This window comes from Pteronotus mesoamericanus, unplaced genomic scaffold (genome assembly GCF_021234165.1).
Source record: "Pteronotus mesoamericanus isolate MK-2021 breed Mesoamerican mustached bat unplaced genomic scaffold, CSHL_Meso_final contig_27, whole genome shotgun sequence".
NCBI classification, from domain to species: Eukaryota; Metazoa; Chordata; class Mammalia; order Chiroptera; family Mormoopidae; genus Pteronotus; species Pteronotus mesoamericanus.
In genome coordinates this window covers 26,641,746-26,662,932 of record NW_026555115.1, presented here as the reverse complement: position 1 = coordinate 26,662,932, position 21,187 = coordinate 26,641,746, and the positions used below count along the sequence as shown (strand labels likewise).

The window sequence follows — 21,187 nt, the reverse complement described above, 5'->3', positions numbered from 1 at the left end:
TGAAGGGCGGATCAAGAGCTTCCCAGACAAGAAAAAAGTAAAGGAATTCATCATCACCAAACCATTATTATATGAAATGTTAAAGGCATCTATTTAAGAAGAATATGATCAAAACTATGAGCAATGAAATGGCAAAAATACACATCTATCAACAATTGAATCTAAAAAACAAACTATGCAAACAAGAAGAACAGAGACAGAATCACAGATAGAGTTCTGATGGTTGCTAGATTTGAGGGGGATGGGTGGGAACGGGTGATGTGGTAAGGGGATTACGAACTATAAATAGGTAGTTACAGAATAGCCATGGGGATGTAAAGTAAAGTATAGGAAATGGAGAAGCCAAAGAACTTATATGCATGACCCACAAAGAATTTACACGCATGACCCACACATGACCCACAAACATGAACAATCCTCGGGAGGATTGCCCAAAGCAGTGGGTGGACCTGGGTGGAGGGGGCAAAGGGGCAAAACTCAGGACCACTGTAATAGCATAATCAATATGATATAATTTGAAAAAGAAAAAATAGCCCTGGTTGGTGTGGCTCAGTGGATTGAGTGCTAGCCTGAGAGCTGAATAGTCACTGGTTCGATTCCTGGTCAGGGCACATGCCTGGGTCACAGGACAGATCCCCATTTGGGGGCATGTGAGAGGCAACTGATCGATGTCTCACAATTTCTCTTCCATTTCTCTCCCTCTTTTTCTCCCTCCCTTCCCCTCTCTTTAAAAGTGAATAAATAAAATCTTTTAAAAAGAAAAAATAAATAACAAAACATGAATATAGCATCATGGAGATGAATTCTAATAATGAAATGGCTTTGCTATACTTCTATTTCTAAAGAGAAACTTCTGTTTCTAAAATATTCTTTAAATGTAGGTACAGTATGATAAAAACTAATCAGAAAAAAAGGAATGGATTATTTTCCATTTTATTAGCAACAAATAAATGTGCAACACCTTTGAAACTCTAGGTTCATTTGGTTTTTTATCACCAACAAGGATTTATTTTATAAAAGTTTACAGCAATGAAACTGAAATACCAACAGGGCAGGAAATGGCTAGGAAAGACTAAAAGTTAGCTGAATAGAGAAGAAGGAAAAGAGAAGGTGTTGAGAACAAGGAATAAGCAAGCAGAGAAAAAAGCAGCTCCTCACAGTGTCTACATCCTTAATAACAGCATAAGCCACACTGTTCTAAACACTGACATGTATTAACTCATTAAAAACTCAGGATGGACTTCTGATGTCGCCATGGCAGCTAATGCTATCGCTAGTAAAATCTACCTGCTGCCTCTAGTGAAATCACACCAGAAAGGAGTAGTATTACTAAATTAGGCCAGATTTTTCTAAACGCAAAATATATAAAAATGTTGGTTCCTGGAGGAGAAGGACCTGAAGTATAAATGGATCTGCTTAACTTATGATAGATTATGTTTTGTCTTATACTGACTACAAAATTTTTTTTTAAACCTCTCAACGTCTGGATTCTGTGAAGCTCAGTTTCCCATTAAAGGGGAATGCTTTGAAGAGACATCATGAAAATGCCGATTTTGTAAATTAATCGTGTTTGCCTTGGGAGAAAAAATAGTTTGTTCTTTGAAAACTGAAATAAAGTTGTCTTTTGTTAAAAATAAATAAATAAATAAACCCTAAGGATGATTGGATGAGGTAGGACTATTATTACCCTGTTTTATCATGAGGAAACTTAGGCACTGAGAAGTTAAGTACTTTGTCTGAAGATTCACAGCACCAGGGATTCAAATCTTACAAAAATCTGATAACAGGAATCTAAAATGCCTTCCCTATGAAGGGCTTATTAACACTGCTCTTCCTTCCACTCCACGTTGCATTTGAAAATATTTAGTTTTGTACTGTCTAGAGAAGGAATAATTTTTTCCGCACCATATTATACTCACGTCTATGCCAAGAGGGCCAGGAGACACCCAAAGGGTCTCCAGCTCTCTTTTCTAATAGAATAAAATAAGATGCTCACTAATTATACAAAGCCCCACATGTCTACTTAAATTCAACTTGGAGAAAATCTTAATATATTCAGGAGATGCACTGTATTTAAAATTATAAAAGATCACTGATTCAGTTAATTCCTGGATATATTCTCATCCAAAGCGCAGACTCAGACATCCTAGTTATGCTACACAATACTTGAAAGCAGAAATTGTATTTTACTAAATCTCATCTCTGTATCTAGTTAGTATCCATCTATACTTTTGATATAGTATGTGTTTCATAAATGTTTACAAAACTTCGGTGAACCCAACAATCAACACTTGAATTCCTTGGTGATCATAAAAAAATATGAAAAATTTTTTCTTTCAAAACTGGCTATTATCCATATAAAAGTCCTCATTACCTGTAGCAGTGTGTGACTGTGATATGGGATAGACTCTTTCCATTCCAAGGACAGAATTCAGACGCCTTTCCCGCTGCAGGGGAAAGATCACTTTGGTAATAGTATTAGTGATTCTTCTCCACTCTAATATCAAGCCTGGCAAAGGATGTAATGCCTTTAATTTATTTAAAACATCCTGCCAAAGAAACACAATAAGGTAAGATCCGATTCTTATCCAAATTCCATAACAAACTAGAACCTCTTTTAGGTTAATAATATAGTCTCAAAATTAAATTTGCTAACTCAGAATTTCTGTTTGGACTTTATAGAAATCACCATAATGCTAAAACTATGATAACTATGGATTATTAAAAGCAAACATGTTAATGCTAAGCAACATCAATTTAGATCAACCTTTAAAAAATTAATACGATGTCAACTTAACAAGGTAACCGCCTCCCCACACTCCACTCAAGAGTTTATATCATCTTTTTTTATCTCTATATTTTCCACCTCCATTCCTCACATAATTGGAAATTTCACTTTTTTTCATTTTTGTCCTAATACTTTCATGGTTTCTCTAGCAAAAAAAAGAAAAAAAAATGAGAAGACATTTATCTTTAACACTTTGAATTTTCCTTGCTACAGACTTCTGATGAATGTTTCAGGAATAGAAACTTGTAAGGTAAAAGGGCCAGTGAGATCAAATAAAAAGTTTTGCTACAGCATGGAGCTCTGAAAACTTCCCCAAGTCAGGCAAGTCAGGCAAGTCAGAATGGTATTAGAGGCAAAATTCTGCAGGATGGTAACCTGTTGCTACTGTATCTGTATTTTCTACCCTTATTTTTCCATTGAAAATCCATTCAGTAAAAATGAAAAATAAGCCCTTTCTCTCTTTTCTCCCATTCATACAGTTTCCATGGATTGTGACTAGCAATTTTACTTTGAAATCAGGAGGTTAGATTCCTAAAAGAAACTCATATAAAACTTACTATTTTGCCCTGGAATTGAAAAAATGTTTTATTTGTATTGGCTTGGGTTTTATTTTTCTCTTAAAAAAATTCTCCCATACCTTTGTTTATGTTCATATAATGATACAAATTATATTATACTGGAGGTCTAAAAGTAGTAGATTTTAATAATTAAATAACGTCTACAGGTCTGATTTTACAAACCTTTTCACTGCTTTAATGATAGAAAGGATACAACTGCTAACTCAGATTATGGCCCAGGTTTTCCATGCTGAAATTTTGCCGTATTTATTGTGGGCAGCCAAATCACCAACCAATTTTTTTTCATGTGGGTAAGTTCAAATGTTGGGCTATGTTGGATCTTGATTTCATCAACATTCTTTGAAGACACCAAAATGCTAAAAGTAGTTCAGACTCTGCCCCATGACAGCCCCAAAGAGCACCTTACTAGTGCTGAACCGTCTTCCCAGCCGTAGCTTGCATCCATTGTCATTCCCTCTTCTGGATGAACCCAAAGTTTTCTTGCCACCTTGGTTTTTTATCTCTCCATCTGGTGGCAACTTCAATTCCAGAAATAAAACCTATAAGAAATTAAAGCTTTTTTAGTCAAGCATTAAATCTCAAGTATTGTCATTCAGAAAACATTTTAAAAAGTTATTTGGAAAAACAACCTATATAGTTCAACTTGGGTTGAAGGAATGTTTTTTGGAAAATTTGGAATTATTGCATTTAAAAAATAATGGCAATAAAAACTTATATGTCAGTAGACTGTCCATATGCTAATGTAGGCACTGACAGATTAATACTAAGAGCAGACTTTTAAACAGTCAAGAATATAGGAATGTATACTCTGTGCTGACCAACTAACAAATAAGCTATTGACATTGAGACTTTAGGTTACTCTGATGGTTGTGAACTCTCCTAAGTACCACTTGTGGTAAACAATGTGGCTGCTCAAATTTAAGCCCCATAGAGTCAACATGGGAGACTTCATGGCTATTGTGGTCACAAAAATCAGAGAACACTATGTAGGTTGGGGTCCAAAAAGCCATCTAATTCTACTGCCATAAGACTGGACCATGACAATCCTTGGGCTCGAAATGTCAGGAGAAGGTGGCCAACCCAATGTAGCAATGAAAGCTAGAGGGTGGCCAAATATACCCACTGAAGAAATAAGGCCTACAAAGGGCAGGGATACGGGCTGTGGGACAGAGGGAAGAGCCACATATAAATTACTTCTTCAGGCCCCAACTACAGCATCTGTGAAATGAAGGGGTTGAAAAAAACGAGGGGAGGAGAGACTAATATACATACTGAGCATCTACTGTATGCAAGCCATCAGGCTAGATATTTTAACATGTGTCACCACATGTAACCTTTATAACAAGTCTGTGACAAAACTGAAAAAGACAGTTGGGAAGACTTGCTCAGCGTTACATGGCCAAAAAGTAGTAGAATTAAGAATTAGAACCCAGATTCATATAACTCTAAAGTCCTTTTTTCTTTTCAGTAACCCATGACAACCCCTCTAAACCAGGGGTCAGCAAAATTTTCCCATAGCTGGTCACATAATAGATATTTTCAAAAGCTTTTCAGGGTTAACTGTCACAACTTCTCAACTGTGTGCTTATAGAATGAAAGGACCGTACAAAGACAATAAGTATATAAATAGGTGTGGCTCTGTTCCAGTAAAATTGTATTTACCAAAACAGATGGCAGGGTAGACCTGGCCCTCAAGCTGCAGTTTGCCATTTCCTGCTCTAGACCAGTGCCATCCAAAAGAGCGATTTGCAGTCATGGAAATGTTCTATATTTGCACTGTTCAATATAGTAGCTAGTGTGGCTTCTGAACATTTGAAATGTGGTTAGCACAAATAAGGAGCTAAAGTGATATATTTTATTTAATTTTAATTAATTTCAATTTAAATAGGCACAAGTGGTGGCTAGTGGCTCCTGTATTAATGCAGCTCTAGATGAATATAATATCCTTCCTGGTTCAAAGATACAACTTCAAATCAGCAAGAATTAAATAGTCTATGTGTAAAACTGTTACATTATCTTAAACATAACTTCAATTTTAACATGAAAACTTAAGAACAAGCTAATAACACTGAAGGTCTTTTATTCTACCTCAGACTTTGGTGTAGGCCTAGGGCCCTAATACCTTAGTACCCATCTGAGTCATGAGGACACAGATTACTGCCTTTTCTCCAAGTCTACTCATGTTGAAATTCAGAAATTCTACAATTTTTAAAAGCTCCTTATGTAATTTGATGTGCTTTCAGGTAGGTGCCGTACTAGCTTAGGGAGTCCTCCTCTGTTCCAGGCAGATTTCCTTCTCAGGGAGCATATGTTCTAGGAGCCTTCTTTACTACCTTCCTAGTTCATAAATATAAGACATAACATAAATTATATGCTAGAATACCCTACCTCCAAAATATTCTGGCTCACTGAATTGTTTTTTACTGGTCTTGTTCTTTAGATAAACACATTTAGGAAATACACATAAACACACACAAATCACTTTTAACTCTAAAAACTACTTCTCTAAATTCTCTATTCCCATGATACAACCTCAGCAATGTCATCTGAACTGGTGAAGGAAAAGCTGTGGCCAACTAGCTGATAGGCCCAAGTCTCGATTGCATCCAGCTTGGCTTGCATTACGTGTTTCTGAGTTTCGCATTCTGCAGTACTAAAGCCGATTCCATTTAGTTCTAACAAGGCCAAGCAGTACTGACAGGGCATTTCCACTTTACATAAAACATCTGGAAGAGAAAAAGAAAACTAAAACATTAACTTACCAGTCAAGTGACTAGATCAGCATCATTATCTAATCACACATAGAATTCTTGTAGCAAAATCCACAGATGATATCATGCTGTTCTTCACAGTCCAGTCTTCTGAACAGCATTCTCAAATCAACAGTGAAAGGCATAACAGTACTTTCCACTGTTCCACTTAAGCACTAGACTACTTTCTTTGGCTATCCAGGGAATAGAAGAACTGGCAATCTTGTGAACAGTCTGGATTACTAGAGATTGCTTTTCTCCCAAAATAATGTTTCTGCTACCCATAGCAAGAGCAAAATAGCCAATCTTATTTGCTAAGCTGACTACAAGATGTTAATTCCCTGAAAGTGTTTCCAGTATTCCTGGTCCCATGGTATGTGTGCTTGCACAAAACAACAAATATGGAGGTTTTACATTTTCTGATGCACTTACCAAAGAGTAAAGAAAATTCCTGAAATAAGAATCAGACTAGTTTTCTATCTGCTGACATTTCTCAATAGGGTTATCATTATAAATCAATTTTCCCTGTATGTTCATAGGAATTGTAGCTTCAAAAGATACTATATACAAAGGGTGGAGTTGACACTGTACACTGTTTCAGAATTTATATACTGCTTTTGGATATTCAGGATGCCTGTTAATATATTAGAGGCTCTGAGTAGACCTGAAGCAAAGACAATTATTTAATTTTGTGTTAAACAAACATCTAAAATTACTTGACCACAAAACTCTTTTATATTACTTATTAACATCCTGAATAGTGTCCATAGAATGCACTGTGAGAAATCCTGTACTAAAAATCATTAAGGAAAAAAATCCATACCAAAGACTTCACTTTCCGGTACTACGGATCACCAGGACTCAGAAACCCTGACCTACAGCACCCCTCCCCTCCCCCACCAGTTCTACAAACAGATTTTCTGAGGCCTTGTTGGTCTCAGTCAAAAGGAAAGAGCTCTCCAGGGACACGCATACCATCACCAAAACAAGTGAGAGCTACAGGCCTCTAACAGGAGGAGTTACCAGTTATCCGTCTGGCTTTCAAGACCTCAGGGCCTGACCCAAGGCAGAAATTCATGGGATGTGGGACTAGAAAAATAAGGAACTAGGGTCAGAATAAGAACAGTCAGAGCAGTACAATATCAGAGTGACAGGGAGCCAGACTGGATCCTTAGACACTAGGAAGGAGCAGGGTTGTCATAGGAATGAAGTCCAATAGCCAAAAGGTCGAGGGGACATATATATCTCTTTAGAATAGTAACACGAGGAGAAGCTGATTCTCAGACTCCTGTCCTGAAGCAAAACTCTCAAGGAAAGCTAATGCGGTTGTTGGACATGGTGTCATTTGATAACGACGGGGGCAAGAGGGAAACCTTTCTACAGGAAAGTTCTCCCAAGTTAGGCCAGCAGGGCTCCACTGGTCAAAACTTGTACAAATTCACCAAAAGTATGAAAAATGCAAGACAGCAAAGAAATATGAATGCAGCAAAAACAACAAAAGACAGATTTAGATTCCAAGAACTGCAGCTATGAAATCATTGGAACAGTGCACAGGGTACAGTTATGAATGAACTGTTTACAAAATAAAAAAGATGAATACAAACAAAGAAAAACAGTGCAAATACATCAATAATCGCAATAAATCTATACGTTTAAAAAATCGGTAAGTTTGAACTCACAAGCAAAACAGAGACAGACCCATAGACGGAGAACAGATGATAGCTAGTGGTGGTGAGGGGAGGTTACGGAGTGGAGGGACTGAGCAAAAAGGAAAAAGGGCTCACAGACGCGGATGACAGGGTGGTGACTGCAGGGGATGGGGTATACGGGGACTGCATGGTAATGGAAAAAATATAATAAATATTAAATCTTTAAAAATTGATGTTTGAAAAACAAATGAATAAGATATTCTGTTTATAAGACACATTTAAAGCATAAGAACTTAGAGGTTTAAAAGGAATAGAAAAAAGACATATAAGGCATATATTAATCAAAAGAAAGTTGATCTTGCCATATTCATTCCAGAAAATAAACTAAAAATAAAAAAATATTCGTGGTAGAGCTGACCACAACATAAAGATAGGAGGTTAAATTAATCAGGAAGATAAATCAATTTTAGACATGTATGCAATCTAATAAAATAGCCTCAAAATATATAATTAAAGTTGACTTAACTATATGTAAAATTAGATACAGGAAATTTAAACAACCTTAACATTTATAAAATTCCACATCCACAGTTAAAAAGCACATTCTTCTTGTATATACATAGGACATTTATACCACAGTTCCAGTTTCAGGTCACAAAGCAACTCAAAAAATTTCAAAGAATGGGTATTACGCAACCATGTTCTCTAACCACAATACAATTAAGTTTGAAGGTAATAATAAAAATACAAAATAAAAAGTTTCCAAATGCTCAGGAATCAAAAACCAAGCTTCTGAATAATCTATGATTCAGAAAGTATCATAACAAATTTTTAAATATTTAGAATAAAATGATTAAAATGTTACATTTCAAAACTTGTGAGATAATATGAAAGTAAAGCTTTAATGGAAATGTATAGCCTTACATACTTATATTAGAAAACACAAAAATGATTTGAAAATACTAAGTTTAGTGTCAAACTTATGAACTGAGAAAAAGGATTGCAAAATAAAGTCAGGGAAACTAGAACAAGAGAGATAATATAAATGTTCACAGAAATCAAGGAAGTAGAAAACAGAGGGATCAAGATGGAGGAGGAGTGAGTGGAAGTCACAATGACCTCCTCCCAGGACCAACCTGGAATTACAGCTAAATTGTGGAGAAACCACCTGGAACAAACAACTGAATAATAGCCAGAGAGAGGAGCTTTGTAACGTCGGAGACAGAAGAATCGGCTTTAGCTCAATCTAACTGGTTAGGAGTGCGGTACAGACCTGAAAAGGCAGACGGGGCACCCACGGGCGGCAGCACCAGGAGGATTTTGAAATGGCCAGTGGGATCCTCCTGAGGAGAGTGGGGTCTAAACCAAAAGCGGGGATCTCTAGCTCACAGCACCAGAGCCCAAAAAGTACACAGAAAACAGCCAGCTGCGAAAAGTGGCTGGGTTGCTCTCTGCCAGAGACAGGCAGCTGGAGATGCAAAGAGCCTACTAAAGGGCCAATGCAAAATTTTTACTTGCAGCCACTTACCCTGGTCTCCGGCAAACGTGAGGGTAGAGTGGGCTAGAGACACCAGAGGAGAGACTAGAGAAGGAGGCTTTGGGGAGACAATGGAGAAAGTAGCCAGTGGGATCCCAGTGTGGACTCCTCCCCCATAGGGCAGCAGCTTGAGAGGACCCAATACCCCGCCCCGAGGAAGGACTCGGCCCCACCCTGAGCTGTCTGAGGCTGAGTGTAGAGTGAATAGATTAACAGCTGAAGAAGACAGCCACAAACAGTAGATTACTGGATGTCTTGAACAGATTGACTAAGGTCAGACAGGGTCACCATCTGACATCATCAGAGGCAGATCCAGAAAAAAAAAACCAGTGGTCTCCAACCATAGAAGATCACACCACAAAGTCAGGAGTTCAAGACAGATCAACTTAAGAAGCAGAAGCAAAAGAGAAGAGTCTCACAAATAATGGGGAGACAAAGAAATATGCCCCGCTTGAAGGGAAAGGAGGAATCCCCACAAAGAGAACTAAATGAAATAGAGGCAAGTCAACTATCAGATACTGAGTTCCAAACAATGGTTCTAAGGAAGCTCAATGAGCTCAGTGAGCTCAGAGAGAATTACAAAAAACTACAGGGAAACTACGAGGAACTTACTGCAAACTATATCACCCTGAAAAAGGACATAGAAACTGTCAATAAGAGACAAGAGGAAATGAAGAATACAATTTCTGAATTGAAGAACCAGGAGAAGGAATCAGAAGCAGGCTAGATGAAGCTGAAGACCAAATCAGTGAGCTGGAGGACAAGGTAGAAAAAAGCTCCCAGAAAGAGCAAGAAAATGAAAAAAGACTCAAAAAGAATGGAGAGGCATTTAGAGAAATGCAGGACAACCTGAAACATAATAATATCCGTATAATGGGGATACCAGAAGGAGAAGAGGATGAAGAAGGGATAGAGAATCTGTTTGAAAAAGTCATGATGGAAAACTTCCCTAATTGGAGGAGAGAAAAAGGCACATAAGTCGAGGAAGCACAGAGGGTCCCATTCAAGAGGAACCCAAGGAGGCCCACTCCAAGACTCATCATCATGAAAATGGCAAATATCAAAGACAGAGAATCCTAAGGCAAGCAAGGGAGAAATAGGCAGTAACATACAATGGAGCCCCAATACAGCTAGCAGTTGACTTCTCAACAGAAACCCTGCAAGCCAGAAGGGAATGGCAAGAAATATTCCAAGTCATGAAAAGCAAAGGCCTGCAACCAAGACTGCTCTACCCAGCAAGGCTCTGAATTAAAATGGAAGGCAAAATAAGAAGTTTCCCAGACAAAAGAAGGCTAAAAGAATACACCTCCACCAAACCAGCACTGCAAAATATGCTAAAGGGACTGCTTTAAGATGAAGAAAAAGTTTCTATGAATACCCAGTTCCTATCAGAGTTGCCAATACTTGATATTACCAATACTTTTAATACTTATTAATCTGATTGTGACAATGATGTATTTTAACTATTCCTTTTCTATTTGTTGAAACTGAACCTGTTTTAGTATATTTCTTGCTGATTTCTATTATTCAAAAAAAACCTTTAAATGACTTTTTGGTATTCTTTATCCATTTATTGATTAAAGTTTGTAGAACTTTTTTCCCTAAAAAAAAAACCAAAAAACCTATTAACCATCTTTTAGATGTGTTGCAAATACTTTCCTATTCTATTCCTTGTCCTTTAACTTTTTTTATATGTATATTACTATATAGTTAAATATTTAATATAGACATATTGTCAATACTTATAGCTTCTGGGTTTGAATATATTGCTTTAGGTCATGAAAAATATTAGTTCTATTTTCTTCTAAAATTCCTTAGAGTCTACATATTGATTTTTAACTCACCTGAATATTTCTTGTATAATGTGTGAAATAGGGCTCTATATTTGTTTTATTTCAAGTAACAGTGGTCCATGCACCTTATTTGTTGAATAAGTCTTATTTTACCCATTGATTTGAAATATCAACTTAATCATATATTATATTGTTAGATATATACATTTGTCTCTAGAATGCTCATTATATTTCATTAATCTACTTGATTATTTCTGTGCTGGTGGCATTTTTGTTTAATTTGCTGAGACTTTATAATGGTTTTAAATTTTTTTAATATTTTGTAATTAACTTTGACATTTAAAAAAATAAATAAAATAAATCTGCATTTAAGAAAGAAAGAGAGAGAAATGGAACTCCAACCTTTTGTGACAACATGGATGGAAATGGAGAATATAATGCTAAGTGAAATAAGCCAGTTGATGACAGTCAAATACTATATGATCTCACCTATACCTGGACTCTATTCAACAAAATAAACTAAGTAACAAAATAAACCACAGGCACAGAAACATGTAGCAGACTGAAAGTGACCAGAGGGGAGGGGGAAAGAGGACAACGGTGGAAATAAAGGGAAGGGACTAGACAAAGAACATGTATGAATGACCCATGGACATGGACAACAGAGTGGAAATTGACTGTGGGAGCGGGGGTGGGGGTGGGATGGGTGGAAGGGGTTAACGGGGGAAAAATTGAGACAACTGTAATAGAATAAACGTGATTTATAAATTTTTTAAAAAGCTAAAAAATAAAATGAAAAACATAAAAGAAATAAAAAATAAATGGTCATAAAAAAATGATATATGCCTGGGGCATGACTACCCACCATAAGCTGCCAGTTAGGAATTAATGATCAGATCATCCTGTGAGGCTACTTTCCGTAGAGCCCTCTTTCTTACACAGCCACTAGAAATCAACGCCAGATCATTTTATAACCGGGAAATGCTGAGCCCTTGAGGACAGTAAGTATTGAGGCAGTTAGGAATAAGGCACCCAGGAAAGTGAGAATATCAACCCTGCCCAATGACTAGATAACAAATCCAAATACAACTTAAGTGTTTCCATAAGCCTGTGTGAGTGCGAATTGGCCATTAAAATATTAGAGCCCATTTGTATGTCAGCAAAAATGGGAAAACCTGGTCATGAGGAGGAGAAACGAAGCAGCATTCGGACTAGAGAAGCTGGTACAGGGAGAGAGCTGGCAGGGCTGGTTCCCTGGTGGGGAGGGCAATTCCGGTGCTGAAACAAAATAGAAACAAAACACCTTGCAATTAAATGTCCTTCCTGGAGTTTAGCCTTGGGCAAGGTCCCTGGTTGATCTGTTGAAATGATTAAATTCAGTAATTAATAGTGTATCTGTTGTCAATAATACACTCCGTTTAGATCCAGATCTTAAAAAAAGAAAAAAGGAAGTAGAAAAAAGAAAACAACAGGAAAGATCAAAGGCAAAACTCGTTCTTCAAAAAGACAGAAAAATTGAATAAACTTCTAGTAACATTAAACAATAAATAATATAAAATAAAAAGAAAATATAACAACTACACACAAAATGTAAAAAAGGAAAAAATAAATAATAGCTTTATAACAAAAAATTTTAAATTTCAGATGGAAGAAATAATTTCTTAAAAATATATAGCTTACCAAAACACAATCTAAAGGAAACAACTGAATACTCTTACAGTTATTAGAGACATTAAAGTGGTGGTGTAAAAAATATATATTTCTACAAAGAAACAGTTTACAGGCAACTTCTACCAAAATTTCAAGGAACCCATCACTTCTATAATGCATAAACTCCTCCAAAACAGAAAGAGGTTCTATTCATCGACTCATTCCATGACACTAGAATGACTTTATTACCAAAAGCAAAGTTCAAGAAAGGAAATTTATACCCATTTTATAACCACTGAATTGGCAAAATTGAGACAATATTAATTAGCAAAATTTCTTTCACATTGCTGTTTAGAGAATAAACTTTTACATCTAGTCTGGAAAACAATTTGGCATAATCTTATAAAGTTGACTATTCTCATTCCCATGACAGAGCAATTCTACAAACAGAAGAAATTTTTGCCCACATATACCAGAGGACATATATATGTTAGAATATGTATACAGAATGACTTGTTATAGCAAAACAAAAAAACAAAAACAAAACTACAAACAACCCAAACATTCATTAATAGGAAAATGGATAAATAAATTTTGACACACTCACACAGTGATATATTACACAGCAGTAAAAATGAATTAACTATACATACTTGCAATAGTATACATTAACCTTATTAACATGATACTGAGAAAGAAAAGTAAGTCCCAGTCTGACAAATGTTTTATAAAGTCTAAAACCAAATACTATATTGTTTGCACTCATATATATGCTAAAAATTTTTAATTAAAAAATAAAATTTAAATTAAAAAAAGGGAACGTTAAACATAAAACTTGGGAAGTGCAAGAAAGGAGGAGCACATAGGCAGGCACATATATCTGAGTTACTGATAACATGAGTTAACGCCTATTGTTTAAATTATTACATTAATAATGAATAAATAATTTAAAAACATACATGGACCAATGATTAGTGTACATAAAAGAAAGATTATGACATACAAATCTGTGCAGATGAAGCCCTTTAAAAAAGAGAGAAACCAACTTACTCTATACCTAGAAATCACCTCACATGTGTTTAAACCCTTCTAAAAAGGACCTAGTTGATCCATGTGACTGACAAGAACAGGATACTTTGTCCTTGACACATTGAAAAAAGAAACATCTGTCCATACTCTAACAAAAATCAACTCTCTCCCAGGAAAAAATCAGCTGCCAGAACATACCCACCCAATAGGCAAGAGATGAGAAGAGAAAAAGATGAAGATTCTGAAGGTCCATGAAAATAAACACACACATCCTGAAATAATTATGTCTAAACAAAATTTGACAGCTGTCCACATTCTGTCCAAAATTTCCCTTATCTCATTGTACTTCAATTCTCTGGAATTTTTGAATAAAAATGACCTAACATTGTACAAGAATGCATTTAACTCCTAGTCACCAACTTTTGAAAATCTGTAGGGGAAAAATAAAAAGCTTTCAAGGCACATTGAAACTGTAAAAGTTAAAAAAAAAAAAACCAATCTGGAGGGTTGCTTGTACATTTCTGGAAAGAAAAACCACAGTCTTCCTTTTTTTGCAGGTGAAAAACTTCATTTAAGTAGTGGGCAGTCTCCTTCCAAAGACAATGAAAGCTTATAATACTGATAAAGGGCAAGAAATGCCTATAAAAAGTTATAGAATGATCCATAGCACCACCATCAAATATTGGTGTCTGGGAACTACACAGCCTTTGCCTGACACGTCATCTAGAGGCAGGCTAGGCAGACAGAGGGAGAGAGAGGTGTGTTCATTCAGCATCATTGTCCATGAATGCAGAAGCAGTCCTGTGGGGTGTGTGACACATACTCCCATTCCCTGGCCTGCCTACATTGGTTTAGAGAAGCTGAGTTTGAAACACTGTAGTGCCTGTTCCAGAGCTTCTAATTAACATCACTTAGGCAAGTCAGTCTGGTCATTGTGTTATTCTACCCAATGATACTGAAGAGAATATCACTATCAGCACAGAGAGCTTGTGTTAGCAGTAAAAATAATAATAAACTAACACAAAAATGAAAGTCAGTTCTGTGGCAGACACTGCACGGAGTTCTTTCTCATTTAATATTCATAACAATGTTATAAGAACCACACTTAGAGAGCTTCGGCAGCTTGCCCAAGGCCTCTCACTGGGAGGTGACACAACCCAGAAGCAAATCCTGGTCTGTGTGAATTCATTAGTCTGCTGTTTCTAGTATTTAATATTCATCAGACAATCAATTAATGGTTTATAACTTCTCACAATGAAGCCAACTTTGTTCCACTTCATCCTTTCTGCCATAAGCATATATTATGATCTGTGAAGTCAAGGTACTCAATGTGGACCATCAGACTAAAAACCAAATCTATGAAATATATGTTCTAAGTGTGAATAAAAATCATTTGATAAAGTTCAAATATAAAAGCAATGAATGAGGGGGAGAGTGTGAGGGAGAAAATGGGAACAACTATAATTGAACAATGATAAAAAACTAAAATATATATTTAAAAAGCCATAAATGAATATACCATCACTAATTCTCTTCACTACAGTAGAGCCTGAGGTTGGCAAATTATGGCTGAACTAGGGGTAGATGCCTGTTTCTATAAATAAAGTTTTATTGGAACTCTCATTTTTATAGTCCTATGGTTGCTTTTGTGATATGATGAGAGTGGAATATTTGTATTTGAGAGTGTTTGGTTTGCAAAACCAAAAATATTTACTATTTGGCCTTTAACAGAAATGTTGACCCCTGTAATAGACAATCCAACAATATGTTTTGTGTAAAAAATGTAAATTACTCTCTTATAATAAAAAGTGGCTAAATAGACTTCTGGCCAAGATGAAGGGGTCGGTAGATATACTTTGCCTCCTCGCACAACCAAAAGAAGGACAAGAACAAATTTGAAAACAAAAAATAACCAGAACTGCTGGACTATCGAACTGTTTGGCAGTCTGACAACCAAGGAGTTATAGAAGAAACATTCATCCAGACCAGTAGGAGGGGCGGGAATGGGCAGCCAGGGTGATAAGGACACGCAGCAAGGTGGTGGCTGGTGGACTGGCAGTCCCACATTTGTGCGTGAATAAACTGGGAGAAAAAGCTCAGGAAGAGAGAGACCACCCAATCCAGGGTTCCAGTGTGGGAAAAGAAAGCCTTAAAACCTCTGGAGGTAAAAACTGCTGGGGATGCAGCAGTGGGAGAAACTCCCAGCTTCATAGGAGTGTTCCTTGGAGAGACCCATGGGGTCCTTGAACGTACACAAACCCACCCACCCAGGAATCAGCACCAGAAGGGCCCAATTTGCTTGTGGGTAGTGGGGGAACTAACTGAAAGCCTGCTGAGAGCCAAGCAAGTGGCATTGTTCCCTGTCAGCCCCTCCCCCACATACAGCATCACAACTCAGCAACATGGGCTGCCCTGCCCTGGCAAACACTTAAAATTTCGCCCCTTCCAACATAACAGGCACACTGAGACAAAGAAATGTGGCCCAAATTAAAGAACAGATCAAAATTCCAAAAATCAAACTACGTGATGAAGAGAGTCTACCTATTAGATGCACAGTTTAAATCACTGGTAATAAGGATGCTCACAAAAATGGCGTAGTATGGTCACAAAAGAGGAAAAAGGGAAGGCTATACAAAGAGAAATGAAGAAAAATATACAGGGAACCAACAGTAAATGGTAGGAAACCGGGACTCAAATCAATGATTTGGAACAGAAGGAAGAAATAAACATTCAACCAGAACAGAACGAAGAATCAAGATTTCAAAAAAATGAGGAGAAGCTTAGGAACCTCTGGGACTACTTTAAACATTCCAATATCCAAATCATAAGGGAGCCAGAAGGAGAAGGAGAAGAGCAAGAAATTGAAAATTTATTTGAAAAAATTATGAAGGAGAACTTCCCCTATCTGGCAAAGGAAACAGACTTCCAGGAAGTCCAGGAAGCTCAGAGAGTCCCAAAGAAGTTGGACCCAAGGAAGCACACATCAAGGCACATGATAATTATATTACCCAAGGTTAAAGATAAGGAGGGAAACTTAAAAGCAGCAAAAGGAGACAGTTACCTACAAAGGAGTGCCCATAAGACTGTCAGCTGACTTCTCCAAAGAAAAAAGTTGCAGGCAAGAAGGGGCTGGCTGGCGAGAAGTATTCAAAGTCAGGAAAGACAAGGACCTACATCCAAGATTACTCTCTCTAGCAAAGCTATCATTTAGAATGGAAGGGCAGATGAAGTGCTTCCCAGATTAGGTCAAGTTAAAGGAGTTCATCATCACCAAGCCCTTATTATATGAAATGTTAAAGGGACTTATCTAAGAAAAAGAAGATCAAAACTATGAACAGTAAAATGACAACAAACTCACAACTGAACCTAAAAACAAAAACAAACTAAGCAAACAACTAGAACATGAACAGAATCACATAAATGGAGATCACATGCAAGGTTATCAGTGGGGAGGTGGAGAGGGAAGGATGGAGGAAAAGGTACAAGAATAAGAAGCATAATTGGTAGGTACAAAATAGACAGGGGGAGGTTAAGAATAGTATAGGAAATGGAGAAGCCAAAGAATTTATGTCTGACCAGTGGACATGAACTAAGGGGGAGAATGCTGGTGCAGGGGGGTGGGGTGCAGGGTGGAGGGGAATAAAGGGGAGAAACAAAATGGGACAACTGTAATAGCATAATCAATAAAATATACTTTTTAAAAAGTGGCTAACTATATAACTATCACCAGTCTTAGCAGTATAAAAATGTCAAAAACTTTGCTTTACCATAAAGGTTTTCCTTCTTCAACAAAGAATTGAGTTGGTTCATTGAGTTAAAGATGAGAATGGACTCTACAGATGCTCTGTATCGCCCAGAATGCTCAGTGTTGACATTCAGTCCCAGGCTTTGAATTCCTTGGCCAGTCTCTATCCCTTCCAGGAGTGAAAGCTCATCAGGAAGAAAACTGGTAACTATGCTGTGAAGAGTCGGCTCCTTAGAATCTGGATCTAATAACCAGCACGCCACCTGAAAGGATAGCAGTCAGTATGTTTTCTTGATTTTTTTTCAAAGACATTTCTGCATCCTTAGGTAAAACAGGGGAAAAAGAAAGCTCATTTTCACTTAATACTTTTCAGTGGTCTTCCTATGAGAAGAGAAGTATAATTGTACCAGGACTCATTTTTGGTACCAAAAAGAGCATCAACCTTCAAAGAAGGAAAATGTAAAACTTTTCCATTACTGCAATGTTCCTGCTGACCTAGTTCTGCAGTAGGCTTAAAACCAAGGGCCTCTTGGGAACAACCTTTAATAGACTAGTGGATAAAGAAGATGGGGTACACATAGACTATGGAATACTACTAAGCCATAAGATGAAATACTGCCATTTGCAACAACATGAACGGACTTTGAAAATATTATGCTAAGTGAAATAAGTCAGTCAGAAAAAGCTAAGAACCATATGATTTCACTCATAAGTGAGATATAAAACTGAAACATACACACAGACAACAGTATGGTGTTTACCAGTGGGAAGTGGGTATAAAGGATAAAGGGGGCCAAATATATGGTTATCGAAGATGGTTTGACTTTGGGTGGTGGGCACACAATGCAATATACTGATCATGTATCACAGAAATCTACACTTGAAACCTATATAATCTTATTAACCAATGTCACCCAAATAAATTTAATTGTAACATTTATAATCAGAAGAAAAAAAACAGTACCTCTCAGCTAACTGAAACCATGTTTCTGAAAATGCAGATGGGTTCTTCTCCACTAAGGCTAACAGTGGCTAAGCTACTATGATAAAGATGGGCCTACATAGTTTCAGGTTTGTTTAATTCTTTCAACATCAGAAGAAGTGAGACATAAATGTTTTATCATTAAATTCATATCCAGAGTTTTAGAAAGCCTCTGGCTTTCCCCTCAGGATGAGGGCCTATTACCTGGATCATCCAACAGGTCATTTCATTGCTATCTTTAGCTTCCCAATGAGACTAGACCTAGCAAATCAAAACTGGATTTAGAATAAGGAAATCTAAGCCCTATTCATAATTCTGACAATTACTATATGGCTCAGTTACTTCTTTTGTAGATTAGGGATATAGTTTTATAGGGGGGTGAAATATTGTGAATTATAATAAAAAATATAAATACCATCTTTGTCCCCAGTCCCTGTGTCTAGCACAGAGCTTCCACTATCCTTGGAATTTCCTCAATGGCAAGAAATGTAAAAGTGTCTTTTTTAAAAATTTATTTATATTTATTTATTTACTTACTTATTTTTTTTTATTGTTCGAATACATTTGTCTCCACCTTCTCGCCACCACTTTCCCCTGTCCCCCTCCCTTACGTCCCTCCCTCAATCCTTTCCCACTTTTGTTGTATTAATAAGGTGACTTTTGGAATGCCCCTAAGTTGCCTAAGGATGGAGGAAGGGGCTGTAAAATAAATTGACCAATGGGCAATACCTTTTTTTAAAGATTTTATTTATTTACTTCATAGAGAAAGGGGAAGGGAGGGAGAATAGGAGGGAGAGAAGCATCAGTTGGTTGCCTAAAACACACTCAACCAGGGACCTAGCCCTTAACCCAGGCATGTGCCCTGACTGGGAATCAAATCAGCAACTTTTCGATTCACAGGCCAGTACTCAATCCACTGCGCCACACCAGCCAACGCTGGCCTGTAATTTATTCGATCATGCCTATGTAATGAATCCTCCTTAAAAACATAAAAGGAGAGGGTTTGGAGAACTTTGGGGTTGGTGAACACATAGGGATGTTGAGAGGGCATGGGAGCTCCTGGTCCCTTCCCACATACTGCACCTATGTATCTCTTCACCTGGCTGTTGATTTGTATCCTTTAATATCCTTTGTAATAAATTGATAATCTAGTAAGTAAACTGATTTCCTGAGTTCTTTGAGCTTCTCTAGCAAATTAATCAAACCAAAGGAGGTGGGAACCTCTGATATAGACTGTCCGTCAGAAGCACAGATAACAGCCTGGGCTTGTGGCAGGGGTGTGAGGGGGTGGCAGAGGACCTTGCAGGACTAAGCCCTTAACTTGTATCATAACTGAGTGGAATTGCAGAACACTCAGCTGCTATCAAAAGAATTGTTGGAGGTATGGAATACCTACCCCCACCATATTAGAAATTGGTGATCAAAACCCTTTCAGGAGGTATTATAAAAGTTGGCAAATGTTTCTTATAAAAGTAAGATTTTGTAAATAACAGTTTATCTTCTTACATCAAGTGTTTTGATTTACAACACAATTATGGAATATTTCAAGTAGTTTATGCAAAAATTCTATATAAATATGTGATACTACTATAGTTTTAATAAGCTCATATTACCCATATTCTCATTTTGGATTCTGTAAAATGAAAATTATGTGACAACCACCCTGTCCAGGTGACTCTGTTGGTTGGAGCATCATCTCATACACCAAAAGGCTGCAGGTTTGATTCCAGGTCAGGGCAAATACCTAGGTTGCTGGTTTGATCCCTAGTCGGGGCACATACGGGAGGCAACCAATCAATATTTCTCTCTCACATTGATGTTTCTCTCTCTCTCTCTCTCTCTCTCAGTCTTCCTTCCTCTCTCTAAAATCAAATAACCATATCCTCGGGTGAGGATAAAAAAGAAATTACGTGACAACCTTTTATATAGGGGTCCAATAGGGGTCAGTTTAGAAACTACATGGTATTTGGGGGGATGGAGGAAAGCAGAAGAAGGTAAAGGCAGGGGAATAAATGATGACAAAAGGAAACTCGACTTTGGGTGATGAACACACAATACCATACAGATGATATATTACAGAATTGTACACTTGAAACCTATATAATTTTATTACCCCATGTCACCCAAATAAATTCAATAAAAAAATTAAGGAACTACATAGCATTTATCACACATAAACTGAGCCTGGCTTGTAGTATATAAAATGATAGTACCTTTAGTTTTCCTGACACTGCCTTTGAAAACTTTTGCCATAAAAGCTAAAGAAACTAAGAAACTAAAAATTATTGTATTATTGATTATATTAATTACAACCAAGTACAATTAGTGCTCACTTAATGTCATCCATAGGTTCTGCAACTTTAAGCAAAATGACCATAACAAAACTAATATTACCATAGGCTAATCAATATAAACATGAGTTAAGTTCCTACAATGTTGAACAATAGACATTATTTGAGGATATGCTGTAGTATCATATCTCAACTCAAAATTAATAATCCATGAAAAGATATCCCTTTGAGGGCTATGATATGGTAAATAAATATCTTCCAAAAATGCATCATAGTGTTAAGTATATATTACAATAACATAAGTTGCCCTTTCCTTAAAAACACAGACTCATCATTATGAAAAGTGTACCATACTTTGCTCCAAATAGGGAAGTTCTCAAGGGGCTAGTAAGGTG

General features: G+C 36.9%; 1 protein-coding gene across 1 annotated transcript in view; it reads right to left on the bottom strand.

Moving 5' to 3' along the window:
* POLQ (DNA polymerase theta) overlaps positions 1-21,187 on the bottom strand; it is a 151,948-nt gene that overhangs the window by 37,548 nt on the left and 93,213 nt on the right. The window contains exons 19-22 of the mRNA XM_054575239.1: positions 17,542-17,782; positions 5,899-6,092; positions 3,768-3,905; positions 2,375-2,549 (exon numbers count right to left, since the gene is read on the bottom strand). Of these exons, the coding sequence (XP_054431214.1) occupies positions 2,375-2,549; positions 3,768-3,905; positions 5,899-6,092; positions 17,542-17,782 (748 nt within the window). The remainder of the gene's footprint in view (positions 1-2,374; positions 2,550-3,767; positions 3,906-5,898; positions 6,093-17,541; positions 17,783-21,187) is intronic.